The sequence below is a fragment of the Dermacentor andersoni genome, chromosome 3, assembly GCF_023375885.2.
Source record: "Dermacentor andersoni chromosome 3, qqDerAnde1_hic_scaffold, whole genome shotgun sequence".
Lineage (NCBI taxonomy): Eukaryota > Metazoa > Arthropoda > Arachnida > Ixodida > Ixodidae > Dermacentor > Dermacentor andersoni.
The window spans coordinates 215,936,517-215,958,056 of NC_092816.1; the positions used below are offsets into that span (position 1 = coordinate 215,936,517).

At 48.5% G+C, this 21,540-nt stretch overlaps 1 protein-coding gene across 2 annotated transcripts in view; it reads left to right on the forward strand.

The window, feature by feature from the left end:
- Positions 1–21,540, forward strand: part of LOC126536378 (poly(A) RNA polymerase GLD2-like) — a 149,676-nt gene that overhangs the window by 62,812 nt on the left and 65,324 nt on the right. For both annotated transcript variants that reach the window (XM_050183314.3, XM_055073131.2), the window contains one exon: positions 16,176–16,267. In XM_050183314.3, coding sequence (XP_050039271.2) covers positions 16,176–16,267 — 92 coding nt within the window. The remainder of the gene's footprint in view (positions 1–16,175; positions 16,268–21,540) is intronic.

The window sequence follows — 21,540 nt, forward strand, 5'->3', positions numbered from 1 at the left end:
AAACGCGGGATGAAAAAACAATTTTTTCTCTTTTCACGGGAAATTTAACCCGCGTAATGATCGCACCCCTGATTTCGCATAAATTTTTCTGACAAAAAAAGTGTGATCATTATGCGAGTAAATACGGTAAGTATAGGTGGAACTTCGCAACCGCCCAAACTAGGGCCAGACACGCGCGCTCAGTGATGAAATAGTTGCGCTCCGAGGGTGAGAGGAGCCTGCTGGCGTAAGTGATAACACGGTCGTTTCCACGCTGGTGTTGTGCCAGTACTGCGCCAATTCCGTGACCGCTGTAATCAGTACGGGCTTCAGTAGGCGCAAAAGGATCGAAATGGGCCAGAACGGGAGGCGTTCTGAGAAGGTTGATTAGATGCAAGAATGCAGAGGCCTCGTTATCGCCCCACTGGAAAGGGGCGTCTCTTTTCAAAAGCTCGGTTAGTGGTCATGCTATGGCCACGAAATTTTTCACGAAACGGCGGAAGTACGAACAAAGGCCGATGAAGCTGCGCACATCCTTGACACACTTCGGAACAGGGAAGTGCGTAACAGCATGGATCTTGCGTGGGTCCAGTTGCCCTCCGTTCGCGTCAACGAGATGCCCAAGGACGGTAATCTGGCGACGGCTGAATTGGCGCTTCAATGCGTTGAGTTGCAGACTGGCTCGACCAAAAACGTCCAGACTGCTGAGAGGCGCTCGAGGTGCGTAGTGAACGTTGGGGAGAATACTATAACGTCGTCCAAGTAGCACAGGCACGTGGACCATTTGAAACCATGAAGAAGGCAGTCCATCATGCGTTCAAAAGTAGCAGGAGCGTTACATAGACCGAACGGCATCGCTTTGAATTGATAAAGATCGTCAGGTGTTACAAAAGCAGTCTTCTCACGGTCGAGATTGTCCACGGCAATCTGCCAGTAGCCGGAGTGAAGGTCAATAGTGGAGAAGTAGCGAGCACCGTGGAGGCAGTCAAGGGCATCATCAATCTGAGGTAGGGGATACACATCCTTTTTGGTAGCCCTGCTAAGGTGCCGATAGTCCACGCAAAAGCGCCATGAGCCATCCTTCTTTTTTACCAGAACAACAGGTGACGCTCATGGACTACATGCCGGTTCAATAATGTTTTTGGCAAGCATTTTGCGAACTTCTGCGTGGATAACTTGACGCTCAGCCGGTGACACTCAATACGGGCGGCGATGAATAGGAGGGACATCGTCTGTATTGATGCGATGTTTAACAGCTGTAGTTTGGGATAAAGGACGATCGTTAAACTAAAAAATATCGTGGTAGGAAAACAGAACGCGGTAGAACTCACGAGCGTGCTCGGATGGCATGTCGGGGGCAATCATTTTCTGTAAGTCGGCGATGGTAGAGGAGGATCGGCTGAATTGTCGTCTACTGCAATAGATGCTACTGAGTGATCCTCGAATGAGCAAAGCTGGGCCAGAGAGATCCCGCATGGCTGCACTTGTGCCGTCAAGCCAAAATTGACCACTGGCAGGCAGACGCAATTCGCCGTAATAGACAAAGCAGTATGAGGTACTGTGATCCCGTGTGTAAGTAGGACGTCTTGCATAGGAGCCACGACGTAGTGACCGTCGGGCACTGGTGGGGATGTCACTAAGTCAACGTAAGTCAGTGCCGAAGGTGGCAAGCGAACGAAGTCGACGGAACTGAGGCGACTGGGGTGTGGTTCAGCAGGATCCAGAACAGGCAGGTCAAGGCCGAGAGTAGTGGCGGAACAATCGATGAGAGCAGAATGTGTGGAGAGGAAGTCTAAGCTGAGGATGATGTCGTGGGGACAGTGGGTGACGACTGTGAATAGCACGATAGTGGAGTGATCGGCGAAGGATATGCGGGCGGCACCCATACCAATTACGGGGGCTGTTCCGCCATCGGCAACACGGACAACAGGCGTCGTGGCGGGCATGATTATTTTCCTCAGGCGGTTACGAAGGTCAGCGCTCATTACCGACAAATGCGCCCCAGTGCCTATAAGAGCAGATACAGAAACACCGTCGACTTGCACTTCAAGAAGGTTCAGATGAGTGGGCAACGTCAGTAGAGGATTTGGCGGCGTAGAGAGCAATGGGACGTCACCTCGAGGCGCTGCATCGTCTAGTTTTCGGCTTGGAGTGGCGTCCGGAGGGAGTCCGCGAAAAGGAGCGACGGGGCTGGGGAGAGTGAGATTGTCGTCGTTGGGGCGAAGGTTAACAAGAATAAGGGCGGTTCGCCGCAGGAGAATCAGTGGCGGCATTATCGGAGTGTGTGGCATGGGGACAAGAAGGGCCACCTGAGGGGCGAGAGTAGGCAGTATAAGTAGACCAGTTCGGGGAACTCCAGCAACTGCGAGTGCCGAGAAATGTGCCCGATTCGACGGCAGTGGAAACAAATGGGCTTGTCGTCAGCAGTGCGCCATTCAGATGGGTTGCAGAAACGTGGTGGGTAAGAAGATGCGGGACGGGGCAGAATCGAAGAAGCCGGGTGGGTAACAGGGCGATGGGCCGAGCAGATGGTGTGAAGACCCATGTTTTCGAACTCTTGGCGGACAACTGCCTGGATCAGGGAAACTGTGACTGCAGGTACGTTGGTGGGGCTGAAGTTGAAGGCAGCCGGATAGGCGGCCTCGATCTCACGCCGGACGATCCTGGTAACATCGCCAGTGTTGTTGGGACGAGGAGCGTCGGCACAGAGAGATGTCGCTGGGGTGTTGGGCAGACGGGCAAACTGCTGGTTGATACGTTGGCTTTTAACGAGTTCCAGGCGGCGGCACTCTTTTATCAGTGCATGCACCGCCGCCACGTTGTTGTAAACGAGCAAGTTGAAGGCGTCATCGGCAATGCCTTTGAGGATGTAGGAAACCTTGTCTGACTCAGTCATGTGTGCGTCAACTTTGCGGCAGAGAGCCAAGATGTCCTGAATGTACGTGACATAGGGCTCTGTTGACGTCTGCACACGGCCGGAAAGCGCCTTCTGCGTGGCAAGTTGGTGACCGTAGGGTTTGCCGAACAAGTCTCGGAGCTTTTGCTTAGGCGAATCCGAACTGGTGAGCTCATCTTCGTGTGTCCGAAACCAAACTCGAGGTGTGCCATTGAGGTAAAAGACTACGTTGGCGAGCATGATAGTAGGGTCCCACCGGTTATTGCGGCTGACGTGTTCGTACAGGCTGATCCAGTCCTCAACATCTTCCCCATCTTTGCCCGGAATACGCCTAGATCACGAGGAGCAGGGAGAGTGATGTAGGTCGTCGAAGTGACAGCAGGTGTCGGAGGCGGCTGAGTCGAGTTGTCATCGCTGGGAGCCATGAAGGAAGGCTCAATGTACAGTCCACTGCGAAGCTCCGTGACGAGGTACAGGGAACGTCCACCTTCACCAGATATGTTAAGTAGGAAGACGCAGACGAAAAGCCATATACAGTCGCCGACCGTTTATTCGGACCTCGCGGGGACTGCGGAAATGTCCGAATAAACAGGTGTCCAAAAAAGCAGATTAAGAAATAAAAAATATGAAATCCTTTATTTCCACGCACTTATTCAGGTTGGGCAGTAGGCTTGAAGAAATCGGGAATGCGCCGTTGCACGCTGTTCCGTTTACTTAGGCGCAATCAGATAAGCCTGAACCTCGGAGAGGGTCGTACGGTCACTATAGGCGGCTGAAAGCACAGTCACTGTTTGTACACAGTCCGCATGCGACGGCAGCGCAGCACATGGTGCGGCATCTTCCGACTCAGAGTCATCGTCCGGCGGTGCAGGAGAAACCTGACGAATGATCTCACCGTCGTCGAGTTCTGTGCATGTCAGTACAGTCAGCACATGTAAAACTGTCAAATGAGACGGTGTCCGGAATCGCAATGCTACCACTGCGCAGGTCCCCCCAGAAGATTTTCAGCGTCAGTAGGGAGCACATCAGAAGGCGACAAATCCTAGGCTTGCCGGCATGCCCCAGCGCAGTCTGCGCGGGCACTGTCAGCGCCATTAGACACTTGACACTATGTTTCCGTATGCTGCGTTGGATCACCCGAACCTCAACGCAGCACACAAAGCAAACACCACCATGGCGACACCAGTCGCACGAACGAAAAACGTGGCCTGCTCGTGGCGTCGTGCACGAAACCTGGTGCACGAAGAAAGAAATCAGTTACTGTATTGTCTTGACATGACTTACTAAGCTGAATCCGGAACTGCTGTAGAGAACAATGATGATCAGCGGGGATTTGCGATAGCGCCACCTCGTGGGGCAGCAAGGAGGCTCCGTTCAAAACAAAAATGCGTTCAGCAAGTCGAACCATGCACCGGTCAGAGTCGGTGCATGGTGCTGTCGATCGAGTTGGCTCAAGGAGTGTTTGAAAAATCTGACGAGAGGTTGCAAGGTGTCCGAACTTTCAGCAGTTGTTATACATTATGGTCTATGTGGAGAATGGCGGTGCCGCGAAGCAGACCGAATAATTGAGCATGTCCGAATTTTTGGAGTCCGGAAAATCAGTCGGCGACTGTACAAGTATATTTACAAGGGAATACGCCGCACTTCGCCAAGAGGCAACAGCCCGCGCTAGCCTCCCAACATCGTCGTCGTCTTTTCACTGCTCGCCTCTTCGTCATTCTGTTCCGTAGCAATATGTTGAAAACAGTATTTTCGGAATTTACAACTATTCTTCTACCACTTAGACAAATTTTGCATATTCTAAATCGATATTTTAGCCGTAATATAAATTTTGGACACCCGTGTCTCCTAAATGTGAGCCAAAGTTTCCGTAAAAAAGCGCTTTGTCCACGGCGCGTGATGGCCCCCGCAGTCGTTTGGTCGCGCCAACTCGTACATTGTTTGAAAGAGCCGTCTCTTGTCTTTATTTTCCCGCCACCACCAGCTCCGTCCGCACATTGGCAGAGAAGAAATTCCGCCTCAAAAAGAAGTTCCAATGCGTGCTGTAACTGGTCGACAAAGGCACGTGACCCTCAGCTAACCACGCCATTGGCTAGACTTGCATCGTCTACTTCATTGCGCGGCCACTGCGGACATGCAGTGCATGCCAACGTCAAGCTTTCCCACACGGACAGCGATGTCCACCTCGACTCTCTCTTCCCTAGTAGATCCAAGTGATGGAAGCATAGTCGATTCAACAGATGGAGTTGTTGCACTGGCGAGGTTGTTTTACATTAACTTGTACGCCGAACCAGCTGCCACTCCAGCTGTCTTTCCATTCGTTTCACCAGCTGAGCCACCGGAAGTCTGGCTCAGCCATAGTTGAGGACGAACTATTTTCGGCTTTGAAGTCTGAAGCATAATTGCTGTCCAGTATCCAATGGTCTGACAGTTGAATTTTATGTGAAGATTTGGACACTGTTAGGGAAGTTGTTCACATTATTGGTGAACAGGCTACTCAGTGTAGGGACTCTGTCAGCATCTCAAAGAAAGGGGCTAATCACTCTCCTTTGTAAGGATGAGTCGAGAAGCACCGATTTAAGGGCATGGTGTCCAATCACACTTCTGAGCTGCAATTAGAAGCTCATAGCAAAGTATCTATGTATGTTACTTACTCCAGTACTAAACACTGTTTTGGGTCCATACCAGGCATGTTGTGTCCAGAGACATTTCACTTAGCTTCACGCTTTAGCAGTCAGGGACCTTCTCCTGTGGGCAAATGCCAGGAAACTTCCAGGTATTCAGTGCTTCTTCGATCAGGAGAAGGCTTTCGATATCATTAGCCATAGGTACCTGTTCCAGGTTTTGGAAGAGGCTGGCTTTAGTGTAGGTTTTCGGCAGATGGTCCAAGCTTTGTATTCTCGATCGACTTCTGCTGTTCTCATACAGGATCGCGTCTCTGAGGCATTCATTGTTGGACGTGGTGTATGGCAGGGGGACCTTCTCTCGCCTGCCCTCTATGTGCTCGATTTCGAATCGCTTCTGCAGGGGTTGTCCTGCGACAGTAGAATTGGCAGGTTCCTACTTCCACCAGGTTCGCCTCCGGTTGTACTCTTTGCCTATGCGGATGACATGTCTATCGTCATCCTGGACGAGGCATCAACTTGCACCGTCTTAGATGTCATGGACAGTTACTGCGCAGCAAGTAGTGCAAGGTTGAATAGGTCAAACAGTGCAGCTATGTACTTGAACTCTACTCCGTCCAGTCCGCAGCCCGTTCATGGTCTTCCTGTGAAAATGCCGTTGTGCATTCTAGGTACCCAATTCAATCCAGACTTTCTGTCTCCTGAAAACTGGCAGCAAGCTAAGCAGAAGCTTAAAACCGGGATTCAGGAACTCAGCGCGTTGTCATGTCCATTGACAGCTCGTGCGACAATTCTTCGCTCACTTCTGTTTTCCTTCCTTACATACGTGGCGTGTGTGTCTCCTGTTCCAACCCGAACCTAGCTTATCTTGGAGAGGGTCCTCTTTCGTTTCCTCTGGGAAGGGACAACTGGTTGTGTAGCTTGGCAGGTGCTTAAGTTTCCCAAGGATAAGGTTACACTCGGAATTCCCAACCTGGGCATTGTGGCTACTGCATTACACGTCAGGTGGACCCAGTTCACTCTTAACTCGGATATACTCCTGACTCGAAGCTTTACTTCCTTTTTTTTTAGTACCCGACTCCGTTTGTTTTCGCAAAGCACATTTTCCCACTGTGTACCTCGCTTAGGTTCACCATCCACCATTTGTGTGGCGGCTGCCAATTCTCTAGCATGCCTCTCCAAGGCTCACCCCGTCATCAATGCAATTTCAACTCCAATCCAAGAACTAGTCGATGTCCTCATTCCAAGTCTCCCTCCATATTGCCAAAGGTACGATCTTTCCGTGCACAGGCCAAGCCGAAAGCTCATTACGGCTAGTTTCCTCGATGCCAGGCGAGCTACGTTCATGTACCATCTGGCACGAGGGTGCCTGCCGTTGAGCTACAGGCCCTTCACAGCCATCCAGGCTCGTGGAGTGTGGCCTTTTTGTGGCGGTTGTGAGGATTTGGTTCATATCTTTACACAGTTTGCTTCCTGCAGCTCTTCTCCAACGGATTTCTAGTCTTTTTAGTCTCCCAGGTGTTCCATATCAGACTGCTTGATTTTTGCACCCCTTTTCTAAGCAGGCGATCAACCAGTTCGTGCTTCTTCTCGTCAAGTGCTCACACAGTGGAACCTCGATGATATGAATCTCACGGGGTCAAGAAAAATATTCGTATTAGCCGAAATTCGTATCATCGAAACAATTAAAACTAGCTAAATTAAAGAGTCAGAGGTGAACTCACTCAGGCACACGTACGTAAAAAGCATTTATTTATTGAAGAAAAAGCCTCTAATGTCCTCCTGCTTCTTTTTCTATGGCAGGTCAATTAGCAGACTTTGTTCAAATCCATAAAAACGCGTGCACGTGTCGTCGCTGATTTCAACCGCGGCCATAGCACGCCTCAGAACTTCGAGCGCATGCAGCGTTTCAGCTGCCGGTGGTGGTCCTTCGCCATCGCCCACGTCTAAACACAAAGAACGCGGCCCGAAGCACAGCAGCCACTCCGTCCGATGGCACGCGGAAAAGGAGGAAAAGCACAAAAGCAGCAAAAGTGTCACCGCTTCAAACTCCTTGCGCCCAGTCGCGGCCTCCACGCTGTTCGGCGCCGCGTCCGCGCCTCCGCACCAAAAGAGAGCGAGAAATCGCGTAACTGCGCGCTGTTCCCTTTCACTGCCGTCGGTGGGGCTCATGCTCGCGGGCGCGTCCGTCCGTGCACTGGAATCGTGCCAACTGTGGCTTCTCCTCCGCGCAGCGGCGCAACCTCCTCCTCTCCTTAGCAACCGACGTGCCGGTCAGGGGCGCAACTGCGCATAGCAACCGTGACGTCACACAGTAGCAATAGAATGAGTGCGCGGGCGTCGGCGGTGGCAGTTGCTCTGCCGGCACTTCGTTAGACGCCTCGTTGCAGTCGAGTGAGTGAGACCGACAGCTACGAAGCGGCCCAGTGATTGCGCACCAAGCGGTTCGGGGAAGCGATAGCGGACGCCGGATTCCCCCAACACCAAACGCCAGAAGAACAAGGAGTGAATGCGCATGCGACAAATGAACATGTCACCAGATGCGAAAGCAAGGGAGGCAGAACGGGAACACCAACAGCGGCTGATTAGATCGGCAGGTATCAAAGGCAGGGAAGCAGAACGAAAGCGGCAGCAGCGACAGGTGATATCGCTGAACCCCAAAGCGAATGAATTGGAGCGCAGACGGCAGCAGCGACCGGCCATTTCACCAAACAGCAAAGCCAGGGAAGCGGAGCGCAGACGGCAGCAGCGTCTGGCTTTCGCCAAGCACACTTTCAAATTTCCAAAGTGTCTTCGGTAATTTTTGTATCAACCAACGTGGGTCGAAAATTGATTCGTAATAACCGTTCTCTCGCACGTTGCAAAGTAATGGGGCTCGGCCGGGACCACAGAAAAATTCGTATCATCCAGATATTCGTATTAGCCATGATCGTATCATCGAGATTCCACTGCACCAAGTTTGGTTGGCACGCTGTGATGCGGTTTTCAGGGGGTGGGCGTCGGGCCTTCATGAAGTGCTTGCGAAAGCGTGGAAGGAGGTCTGGTTCCATCTCACCAGGGAGTGGAATGACTTGAGCGACATGAAGTTTCTCTATGTGTGGGCTCGTCCTGCCGTGATTTTTGATGAGTCAGGTGGAAAGCTCTCCATTAACTTATGGTGCATGCTCCTAAGGTCGCTCGACTTGGCCGTGTGTGCCAGTCGATTCACGGGGTTTTGTTGGCTCAGCGGAACCAAGAGCCGGAACCAGTCGTGGCGCACACTTGTGTGGTCGCGCTGCTCCTCAGTTTCTCAGAATCTCATTTTTGGTGTTTCTTTAAACTTGCCGAAACGCTATCTCGGTCATCAGAGCACATAGAACCACAATTCTAACAGTGGTATGTAGCTACATGTGTGGTACTGCACAATGCTAGGAGCAGATTTTTAATTTTGCTTTTGGAAATTTTGAAAATCTGGCTACTAGTTGGACCACATAATAGCCATATCTGGAGATTGAACTTCAAATTGCTGTAAAGTTGGTAATACCTGCAATATAAAAAAAAAGTCATACATTTGGGTTCCTTGCACTTTGCACTATCCAGCCATACGTCTTTATAAACATTTTGGCTAATGCTCTTCTTGTAATTGTTCTGATAAACAATAGGTGAATATTTTTAATTATATCTGGAACCACTCAGTCGACTTAAAGAGTAACTATATTTTTGAAATTAGCATGAAAAACTCTGTCTCGGTGACAGTTTTTATTAAATTTTGTCAAGAAATAAAGAAGATATGTTTCTAAACACCTCTTTCCCCCTTAAAGCATCATTGTAACAAAGTAAAATTGTCCTGCCAGTGGATATAGCAAAGGAGGGACTCCTGCGCCAATTGCGCCATTTTGGTACAAATGCAAATTCCCATGCCAGACTGTGCCAGAACAGCTTCCTCATGTGTGCACCAGCAGTGGCTGCGAAGAGCGAGCAGATTCATTCTCCAAAAAGAGTGCAGCTGTTCACATTCTGCACACTGCACGACGGTGCCTCCCGCACAGTTTGTCGTAATTCTTGTGCTTACAACACTGGGCTAGCTGGGAGTGGCCATGCTGGCTGCTGCTGTGGGTACGGTCAAGGTGGCTGTATTTAGCATGTACTAGAATACAGTTGAGCAGGTCGAGCGGCGCGGTGCTCCCTAGCTGAGGTGCAAAATAACGAAGAGTAGGCTGGTGGCGCTGCAAGCAAACTAGATATCGGAGGTGTGCTCTGCAGTTGGTTCAGCAGGTGGGCGTTGCTGTCCCAAAGCCGGTACATATAGAGTAAAACTATTCCAATCTGTTTTATGCCCATACGGGCAAGGCCCAAGCCATTTTGACCTATCACGAAGGGCTAATGGTGGATTTGGAATAAAGAAAATTGGAATAGCTTACGTTATACTACAAGAAAGTTAAGCATTAGGTGCTTTGGAATCGCCCTGGTCTATTATGTAGAAATGGCTTTCAAAAAAAGTTGCAGCTTTGCTCGACAGGTGAAGCATTGATTGCGACAGCAAATTAATGAACAGCTATACGAAGTAAGGATAGTAGCTTTATTGACCGTATAAATTTGGGAGCATTCGCTTACAAGCATGGTGTCATCCGCACAAGCAAACGTGAACACACTTCACTCGGTCACCGCACCCACTCGCTGTCAAAACACTGGAGCGAAGCAGTGTGGCAGCAGCAGTGAGCGTTTCAGCACGAATTAGGCGTTGAAAACACAGCACACACTAAGCTATCTGTGCTCTGCAAATGCACTCTGTCCCCATTGCAGATAACTTTCAAGATAGTCTGTACGGCCACGCCATATGCAGCAGCCGTTGCAGTAGAACACCCTGCCTACCCTCCCCCCGATGCCTTGCGTGCAACGGAATATGGCACACTTTCTCTCGTCTTTCTTTTCTTGCGTGCACAAGATTGACCAACCATCTGTGGATTACCCTTGCATGATTTCACTTGCACATATAGCATACACTGCGTGGTGACTATGTTGTCACCCTTGGAATTTATACAGAACACCATGGCATCGGCGACAGCATAAATGTGCTTGGAGTGTCCATATAATTTTTTTTGCAATAATAAACCATCGTAGTTCATAACTCTTGCTTCTCCATACGGTCTATTAGTGAAGCACATTTCCAGGCACTTCACCCACACTGTTGAGACATGAAGGAAAAATGTATTTATAAAAAATGTCTTGGGCTACTTTTTGAAATTTCGGACACACGTTTGCAGATGCATGCCTTTTGTGATTGCTACCACAAATAAAAAATCTACAGCCACTAGTATTACCAAAATCTGTTTTTACTAGACAGTTTCAATATCAGGGTTATCTGCTTCGGAATTCAGCTTAAAGGGACATTAAAGGCAAATACTAAGTCGACGTGGACTGTTTAAATACCATTCCAGAAACATCGCAATGCTTGTTTTGTGCCAAGAAAAGACTTAGTGTACGGGAAAATTGCATCTGAAGGGTCTGAATACCTTATTCGTAATTCGAATCTCCTGCCACACAACCGGGGGAATGGTGACGTTGCATACGCCATCACCGCCCTTTGCTGCCATCGGTGAGAAAACGGTGCCCGACAGACGGGGGCACCGAGCCAAGACAGAGCGGTGGATTCGCTGCTGCAGCTGCTTTTTGGTCAAGTGGCGTAGACCGTTCGGGCATCCTGCGACATCACATGGAAGTTGAACTCTCTGCTACTTGCAGTTTTTGCGAGTTTCGTAAGCCAGCAAAACCAGCGCAGCACTACACGATAACGAAACTACTATAATGTCAAAGCTTGGGCGGCATGGAGTCGAGCAAAAACGAAACCTTTCGACCGCTGTCAAGTGCAATTTCAATGAGTTCTTTTTCTAGAAACGAAATAGAACTGGGCAAGCAGCCATTTATTTCGTCATGTAATACAATACAAGGAGGTTTTTGTAACGAGTGGTTGAGTACTAGTGACAAAATTCAGCTGAGTGCTTTCGTCACAAGGCAAGTACTTGAACGTCCCAGGGGAGTCTCTAATCAGGTCCTGCATTTACCTAAATTTCTCCATTATTAAGGCTCTGTTCGCGAGAATTTTGACTCCTTAGGGATTCTCGAGCACTAATCTATCACTTTATCTTGACTTAATATTTGCCTTTAGTGTCCCTTTAAGACATGGCTTAAGACAGTTGCTGGTGTTGGTTTATTCTGTTTTGTTGGGGTTTCAAAGTGGGCAGCCATATTCATTATTCCGTTATTCTTCCAAAATTCAGATTGGTCTTCTCCAAGCTGCTCCAATATGCAATTCTACTTGCTCCAAAATGACTTTGGGCAGTCCCACCCCTGATATAACAAACTAGATTTGTCTTTGAACCAGAAAATTACCTGGCTGTTGCGCACAGAGAAAAAAGTGGCACTATCGGTTCTGATGCAATATGAGCCGAGTGCCTAAATTGTCGCAAAGGGGTATGGGCTTATGCTAACACTATTGACTGGATATGATAACGTACAGTCGACTACCAATACTTTGGACTCCATGGGGAACGTAGATAAGTTCAAACTATCAAATGTCCAAAAAAAGAAGAATGTATCCAAAAAAATATAACTTTATTTACGTTGTAAGGCCCCTGTGCAAGGAACAAGTAGTCGGTGCGTTGCTGCATGCACTTGTGCTTACGCACAACCAAGTGGGCCTGTATTTCTTCCAGTTTTTAGTTGCACTGCATGCCCATGCTAAGACTGCAAAGGCTTGAGTCAGATTCACATGTGAAGGTTCCGGAGTACACAGCACATCATCATCCGAGTCAGAGTCCCTGTTCGACGGTGGGAGAACTTGCCCAATTATTTAGTCATTGTTCAGTTCGGCACACAACGAAACCGCTCGGTCGACGTCTGCAAAGTCTTCCAAATGGTGACAGCAATCGGCACACCACACCCTAGCAGGTCATCAATGATGTCCGCATTTGAGCTCATTGGGGTAGGCGGCAATTCAGCCTCTTCAGTTGGCGAGTCAGGCTCATTCTGACTGCGAGGGCGCCGTTGGTGCCATTTGACGTGGCCTCTCTATAGCTTCACGAGAAAGACTAATTGGAGCCTGCAGAGCGCTGTCTGGAACGCAAACTCAACAAACAGAATTGCAATGGTAGGCCATGCGTGGCGATGCCAGAATAGGATGTGATGATCGCAATGGTGATGCGACCTCACAATTCAGGCAGAGCCCCCAAGATTGGCATTAGCATTTAAATCTCTGAGGTGTACAGCAGCGGCCAAAGCTAGGCTTCGGAGACTACTATCTAGTGTGTAATCTGAGGCTATACTTGATGTCGAGGGGATAATGGCAATAGAGTCAGCGTATGCTACAGCCATGGACGGAGTCTGGGTAATCGAATGTAGAGCTGGCAGGGGCCTGAAATATTGGTTGTCTTTACACAGTAAGTCTATGGGGCCATTGGTGGTGCCACGAAGCTGTCTGAATACCTAGCATGTCCAGATTATCAGTGTCCGATTTATCGGTCGGCAACTGTATTGCACATACGAAGCAAGGTGTGCCTTGATACACTTGAAAAAGTATGCTCTGACTGTATGCGATATCAGTGTATCCTTCAGCACCAATAAAAAGAAACAGAAACGCGATTTGTTTCATTGTGTGGACTGTGCCTCTTGGCAAATAACTAATTCTGTTTTTAAAGCGAAGCTTTCTTTGCCTCTTCTTTTGACTTTCCCACTGCTGCTGCTGCTGTGGGCTGCTGTCGTGCACATTGTGTTGGGGGTTGGTTCAGAGCGTGTATATAGATGAGAGGTGCGAGTAAGAGAGGAAAGGCGACGAGAGAAAGTCAGGGTGTCTACCAACCGGGAAAACCGGGAATTCTCAGGGATATTGAATAGTCTGGAAAAGCTCGGGGAAAACTCAGGGAATTTGTGCTTCTATCAGGGAAAATTAGCTGTCATTTTATTGAAAGGGGACGAAAGTCGCCCTAATGCTGGCTCGAGTAAAAGAGAGGAATCGTAACGAATGGTCTTTGACGCCGTGTCGTCGGCTGGAGGAGTTGCGAGTGTACAGTCAACGACCGATTTTCCGGTTGCCCAATTTTCGGAACATGCCCGATAATGCGGACAGTTTCGCGGCACCAAGTACCCCATCGAATCAAATTGTGTAAGAAGGTCTGAAATTTCTGACACGAGAGCCCTTCGCCGTCCGATTTTCCGGAGTTTTTCCCGCCACCGCAGGTCCAAAACAGAAATAATCAAAGCCAACACTGCCATTTTTATTATCTCGCCGCCTCGAACCGGCACTCTCGCACGAAGATCCTCTGGCAGCCGTAGCCATCACCGCGGCACCGCGAGGCCTAGCTGCTTAGACGTTCCTTATTAAGGCTCTTGCCGTTAGATGCCGTGTTTTTCATTGAAAGAATTGGCCGCTATCAGCAATGGCACCGACTCTGCCTCTGTAATCCTCGCGATTGGCGTCGAAGCTTATTGGAAGCATGGCACATTGCATAATGCTGGTTCCCAAAAGGCAGCTTCGCCTCGGCACAGAAATGTTGCGCAGTGAAGCATACGTGAAGTATTGCAGTGAAGCTTAACAAGCGTGGGAAGGGGCAATTGTCACGGGGCACATTATGTATTCCCTAATCATACACGCGTGCATCCACCGTCTCCTGTCATAGTACGAGAACCACTAGGCCTAATAAATGTACCGGAAGGCCATCAGAGCTCTTTTTGACATGCCTGTGGCGATTTGAGCCCTTGGAGGCAGTAAAAGGTATGCATTCATTTTTTTCAGACATTTTCGCGGTCTCTAGAGAGTCCGAAAATTGGACGTTGACTGTACAACTGACCAAGAGGATGGTTCAAATGGTCTGTGGGGCGAAGGCATGGCAGAACGAGTACGAGGACAGGAAGGACTGTCGCATTGAGGAATGATCGGGAAATGAACTGTGCCACTTCTTCTTTGAAGGAGCTTGAGCTCTAGAAGGAAAGTATTGGCTGATGCCGAGATGCAGGTGACCCTCATCCAAACCAAAATAAACTCTGTAAAGCAGTGAAAGGTAACACTGACGAATTTTGTGCGGGCTGAGGGTATGTCAGGACAGTTGAGGTTGACTTACAGCTGTTGAGAGAGAGTCTGACTTGTGACAAAGTTTGGGCCTAACACCAATGAGCTTGCTATCAATCAGTTGAGGGAAATAACTCTTTTTCGAAAATATTTGCTTCTGTACGGATCTTTTTTTATTCATGTTTGAAAATGTTACTCAATTTGCAATGGGCTTTACCATATTTTTTTTCGAAGATATTTTATTCGCTGTGCATTTTACTAACCCCTCCCTTGAGTTTTCTGTTTTGAATAAAATAAACATTACTCCTTACTATTCAAACTGGATTAGGTCATTTGTTTTATTTTTTAACATACTTACTTGAGAGTGACAGTATCGGGCGACATTGCGTCAACCTGTCTTGAAAGAAAACAAACTTCTTTGTCACTTGGGGAATCTTGCAAGGGCGCTCAGGGAAAACCAGGAAAACTCAGGGAAGTTGAAAATGTCAACTTGGTAGACACCCTGAAACTCTTTTTCACCCCACCGTGTCGAATGTGCACAATGCCCTCTTGAGCTCCCTGGCTGTTGCCGCATTAGCCACTTAACAGCTGTAATAATCTGTGACTCCCCGCAGTAGCATTGCAGAAACTGCAGCACTTCCCTTTCTACTAACATGCGAGAGAGAAGAGAGAGAAGAGGCAGTTCCTATATAAGTGCGCAGCATATACGACACCATCGCTGCTTCTGTTGTTGAATGATTCATCGCTTGTTTCTTCATCTGAGACATCGCATGCAATATCTGGAGCAACAAATGGCAGCTGTGCTTGGCGCAGTGCGGTAGCTGATTTTGTAGCAGACGGTGGCTCGGTTTCATGCAGCACATGACATCACACGTGGCATGTCAGTATGGCAGGGCGTAGAGCCGGCGAGTTCTATCTGACATTTTGGACAGAAATATGCTTTTGCAGCACAGTTTTTACACATGTGTAGTCATAATAGACCTTCTGCTGCACTTTCTTGCAGAAAGCTGCAAATTGTTGGGTGACGGTATCATGCCCCCTTTAACATTTTCTTTAGGGCCACACCACACGTGCTGACAAGCATAAGCTCACACCTCTGTGCCTTGCTTTGGCTGTGCCATGCGAGGAATGGTGATTTGCACCTACAACAGGCTCGTAGATTGCAGACATTATTTTGTACTTTGTTATTGACAGTGCATTTCAATAGCTTCAGAATGCCTAAATACTTAAAACATAATACTTTTATTTTCAGAATTGTTAAATGAGCACAAAAAAGCACTCTCTCACAGGGCATCAATGAACTTCAGTGAGGCCATAGCTGCGAGCCAAGTGATGGCTTGGCAAGACAGCCCGAGCACTGACATGTCTGGAACTGAACCCCGCTCGAGTTGTCCCATATTGTCGGCACATGCGTAGCTGCACAGATGCGAGCTTGTGTACTTCGGCATGTGTGCATGTGGTCTGACCTTTATACTGCAGTATCGCTTGTAATGCAGATTTGCCTGACTCCTACGACATAAGTTTTAAGTGGTCTAAGCGACATAACAAGCAATGTTAAATCCCACCTGGAATGAGAAGTCACTACAAACACGTGCTTTACTATTCACCCTAAATTAAATGTATATTGTTGGTGCAGTGTGTGGCCTGTACATTGTGGGATCCTCACTGACTGGCTTTGGGTCCAACACGAGCGATGCGGACATGTGCCTCGTGCTCACCAAGGACCAGGTGAGTGTACGACACGTTATGCTGGAAGCTTCACTGCAGTGTCTTCACTTGATGCTGCGACAAAAGCAGCAGAAAGAATGTGGATTTCTGGCCTAGGCCCATTTACAAGCTCTTGCCCTGAAGTGGGGAAAGGGAAGGAGGCAGGTGATAAAGATAACACTGTGGTGATGCATCATAAAAGTGTGTGACAACAAAATATTTGCTGATAATTTGTGCTCTGTTGGCAGAGACTAGGTTGTTCCTGATACAAGCCCGCTGGAGGCAGCACTGGCTTTGCGCAATGCGAGTGCACAAACATAGGGAAGAGAGGGTATGTAAATGCAGCCCAAATAAAATATTATTTAGGTCAGTCCTAATGTATCAGCAGCTCCATTATCTGCGCACTCGGTTGCCTCCCATTGCACTCATTCTGTTACTGTCATCAGTGTTGCCACGTAATATATAGTGACTTGCATAGCAGCAGATAAAATATTTCAGTGGAATCATCTTTAGCTGATAATGTTGCTGGCACGGTAACAATATCGTGGGCTTTTAACCCATCTATACTGGACTGGGTATGAGCTCCTCCAACTAATACCCCTGTCAAGCGGGCAAGTTAAGTGCACTTACGGAGAGTGCACTTCAGTACCTTGAGTGACACTTAACCCTTTCGGGGTCAATGACGTAAATATACGGCGCCGCGAACAAGTCCAAAACAGTCGATGCCGTATATTTACGGCGCCATCTGTACGTTTAAAAAGCACATCAATTTCCAAATTTTTTCTTTCCTGGCATGTGCTGCCACTATGTGGGAATACAGGGAATTTTTTTCTCAGGCCTTCCACTCTCGGTTTTCGTTGCATGGTTTGTTTTAGAGCTAGTTTGCTCTAGCACGTCCATATACTACCGCTCACGCATTGGCGCACGCGTGGGCCGGTGGTGGTTTGGGTTTTGTGCCGCGTGCGGTTTCAGCTTCTTACGCTTGCAAAACTAATGGCTATGTCATTACTAATCATTCAAAGGGCGGCCACCTGTTTCTCGCTAGTTTAGTGCTCACAGGGGTGAGCATAGGAAGGATGCTGCCACCGTGCATGCGTTTCCTTTTCTCTTCTTTTTTTTGGGGCGACTTGCGATATATAATTGCCTCTGGTTGACAACAAGAGGAAGATTAGCAGAAGTTTGTCACACGTCATACCGTAACATATACCGTAAAAACCTGCGTATTATACGAACCCGCATATAGTACAAGGTGAAATTATTGGGACGCGAAATGGAAAAAAAAGTTTTATCCGCATATAATACGAGTTAGAAATACTTGAGGAAAACATTTAAGTTGCACTTCGCACTTTAATCGCTGTCTTCCTTAGCTGCACTCTCTTCGGATAGTTCCTTGTCGGACATATCTTCCCAGAGGTACCCATCCTAAGTGCCATCAAGCGTGTTCAAGATGCCACACTTCTTGAATGCACGACGCACAAGGTCCTCAGGTATGCTGGCCCATGCGTCCAAAATCCACTTGCATAGCACGGCTGGCAAAGCCCGCTTTAGCCGCCCAGTCGGCGTCACTGCAGGTTCACCTGAGCACATCCAATCTGCGTAATACTGCTTGACCGCGCCCTTGAATGGCTTGTTCATGTAAACATCTAAAGGCTGCAGCTGAGACGTCATCCCACTCGGAATAATGACGAGCTCAGCGCCAGATTCGCGCAACAGCCTCTTCACTGAGTCGGCTAAATGGAAACGAAATAGTCCAGCACGAGGATGGACGGGAATGACAACAGTGCGCCGGGCTGCCTACACCACACGGACTTTATCCAGTCGAGTACAAGATCCTCGTTCAGCCAGCCTTTCTCCTGGCATCTCACAGTGGCATTTTTTGGCAGCTCTTCACCTTTAGGCACTGTCTTGCACTTGAAGAAGACATAGGGCGGGAGCTTGCATTCGTCTGCCGTGCACGACAACATGACGGTAACTCGCATTTTCTCGTTGCCAGTGGACCGGACGTAAACTTGTTTAGAGCCCTTTTCGTGCACAGTGAGGGGTGCTGGCATGTCCAGATAAACCGGCATTTGGTCAGCATTGCCGATTTGCTCTAGCTGGAAGTTCTTGGACTTCTTGGAAATAATGTGGTGCTGGAAAGCCATAAGCAGCTCTTCGAACGATTCGGACAGCTTTTGTGAAATCGAAGTTCGGCGGCGTAAGGAAAAACCAGCACGGCACATGTAGCAATAAATCCAGTGCTTGCTTGCTTTGAAGGCGGAGTTCGGTAGCCCTTTTTCTCTTACAAGCTCCTTCGCTTTTGCCTGCATAGCTCCACGTTCACAGCTAGATGCGCGGCTTGCTGTTGGCGTACGAACTCTGTCAGGCCGAGTTCGATTTCCGGGAATGTCCCACTCTTCAGGCCGCAAAAGCTTCTTCGCGTTCCGCTGCACGTAAAAAGGACTTGCTTCTGTCAACGCCATCCCCGAATGCTCGTCTGTGACACTCCACTCGTGGCATTTAGATTTGGCAAAGTGCACTTAAACCGAGCGACACTCTGTGATCTTAACTTGTCTGCTTGACAGGGGTGTAAATTGCACCGTGCCTCCACACTCAGATAGTTGCCAAGGGATATGGAAAATCAGTCTCCACCACTGTGAAGCCAAAATGAGTGAATGCAATTATCTGGCACATCTACAATATTTCCTTTGAGTTGAACATCATATTTGCCACTTCTTAGGCTGTTGTTGACTGTAGAAAAATGCTTTACAGAAAATGGCCTTTGTAGTGGCTTCTTTTGTGGAACCATGAGTACAGCCGTACTCATTTAGTGCAAGGGTCCCACGGACAGCTGAATGGCTGCTACTGTCAAGCTGGCAAAATACTTTTTTGTTCAAGATGTGCATAACAGTTGTGGGTTTGCCACTTCTGCGGAATCTGAGGACAACTTAGTGAACTGGGTGTCGACGACGATGAAGACGCACTCTCAGTGAAGGTTCAAGTTCTTTTATTAATCACATGAAGTTAAGTACATGGGGCATGGTATAAAGATGGGGCCCTATAACTCTCGTAGGAGTTATGTTATATGCTATATGCTTTTATATAAACACTAGAGCACTTGAGAAAAAAAAACAATGTGTGAAATAGTACAAATACGGTACATACTTGTTGAGCAACTGATGCAAGTATAAAAGAGTGAAGGTTAGTTTTGTAGCCGGTAAATGGCTGTTGTGCTCTGTTGGTGATTCATTCCAGAGCTGCGATGCAAAGGTGTCGGAAGATCTGTTGGTAATTTATTTCACAGATGCAATGCGAAGGTGTCATACGGGAACTATGTCCTTTAGTTACATTAAACTTGATAGTTCTTGCCATATGTATAGTAACGTGACTACGTATATATTTCAAAACGTACAGTGACAAATGCACAATGTATTCACTCGTGCAAGGCCTGCACTTCTTTTTCCTATTCACAGTGCCTCACTCGAGGTGGGCTTATTAGCTACACACTTGTAGCCTCAGACTGTTATGCTCAGACTGCTATGCATAATAGCAATTGGCAGCAGCCAACAATGAGCACATCTATTCAGTGGTCCTCGTAGCCTCTGCTGCCTTCGTCATTTGAGAAACTTGTCTCAGTGGCACTTCCCTGAAACTAGTGGTCCACTGTGCCATCCATATGAGATTCCCGTCACTTTAGAGTTCTCAACACCAGTCTCAAACAAATCTGCATGACAAACATTCGAAATCCATCTGCACACATCTTGCAGCGATACCCTCTTTGTTTGCCTGAATGCAGGATGCAGTCAAAGGTGCTACACAGCATGCCTCACTACAGTCAGTACCATTGAAGCACTCTGGGACTGTGCTGCGGCATGATCAGAGAGTGACCCCGTGGAATACGGGGACAATGACACTTTGTGTAGTACTCAGCAATGACTATGGAGTCTTGCTTCTTGTAGTGAAACAGATCAGCTTCAACTATTTCCCATAGGTATTTTAGCAAGCTAGACATCATGAGAGGCTCTGCAGTTTGATGGTGACGATGCCACTGTCAAGCTTGCCTTCCCGGGTCTCGGGAGGGAAGCCAGGTCGTGTTGCCAGGAAAAGCAAAATTTACGAGAAGGGGCAAACAGTGGATAGTGGACCACTTTTGCAGCAGCAGCACCCAGTATGAACAATGTCAAGCCACTCAGTCTTGGCCAGCTGTTACCATCGCTGAGGCACGCAGAAGAGCAAGTGCAACTGAGGAGGGTTTTTCATCTCGAGAGGTGGGCTCCATCACCAACCGACCTCTTGTGACCACCAGTCCTTGTTGACAATTGTCATGCTGCTAAATGGCTATCGTACCTGCCATGGGTGGTTCCTCCAATGTAGAGGTTGTGATAGATGGATGGATGTTATGAGGGTCCCCTTTGGAATGGGGCAGTGGGTTGCGCCACCAAGCTCTCGCTATTATACTGCCTAATGTCCTACCTATGTTAAAAAAGAAAAAAAAAAACTAATCCCACAACCAAATTTTCTGGCCCCCTTTTGCGAACTCTGCTTTTGTAGGTCTCCGTTTTTTAGTTGTTTCCTTACTTTTCTCCCACCAATCTTACAATCATCTCTTACTAAGTGAAACCTCGTTAAACCGTAGTCGGCCGGAGCTCGGAAAAAGTACGTACTAAAGGGTAGTACTGTTAAACCGAAATAGCATGAGATCGCCCACTTACCTGTCGAAAACGGAACTCAGAGAGAGTGCGATGAAAGGGGAAAGAACATGCAGTATTTATTCCCTTCGCGCGACATAAGTGTTATTTTCGTTTGATGCCGCGGCGGCCTAGCACGACGACAGCAGCCTCAAACTTACTCAAGCTGCGTGCCAGCTTCTCAGCCAGCCCCCCTCCTCTCGGCAAACACGTGCACGGCAGATTCCTCGTTGGCGTTACGTATTCTCCGTGCACGCGCGCACTAGTGCTGCATAAGTCCCGGGGCGCCTTTTTCATTGCCGGGTGTTGGAGTTCGGAAAACTTTTCATTTAGAATAGTTACGTTATCGCGCCCCTGTTCTCGTTGCGACGATTGCATTCACGAGGCTGACGTAACGCGCAGCTTCTGCCGCTGTCGGGCCTGAATCGCCCATGCTGTCGCTTTCCGTGTCGTCCTCATCACTGTCGCTAGTCGACAGTTCGGCAACAGCAGAGGCAACAATGGCGAAAGTCGAACCTCGTAGCCGACATCTCTTCGCGGTCGCAGCAGCGCTGCCGAGCAACTTCGCATTCCAAATGCCACACACCGTAGTCAACAGCAGATCCATGTCGCGGGCCAGCGCCGACT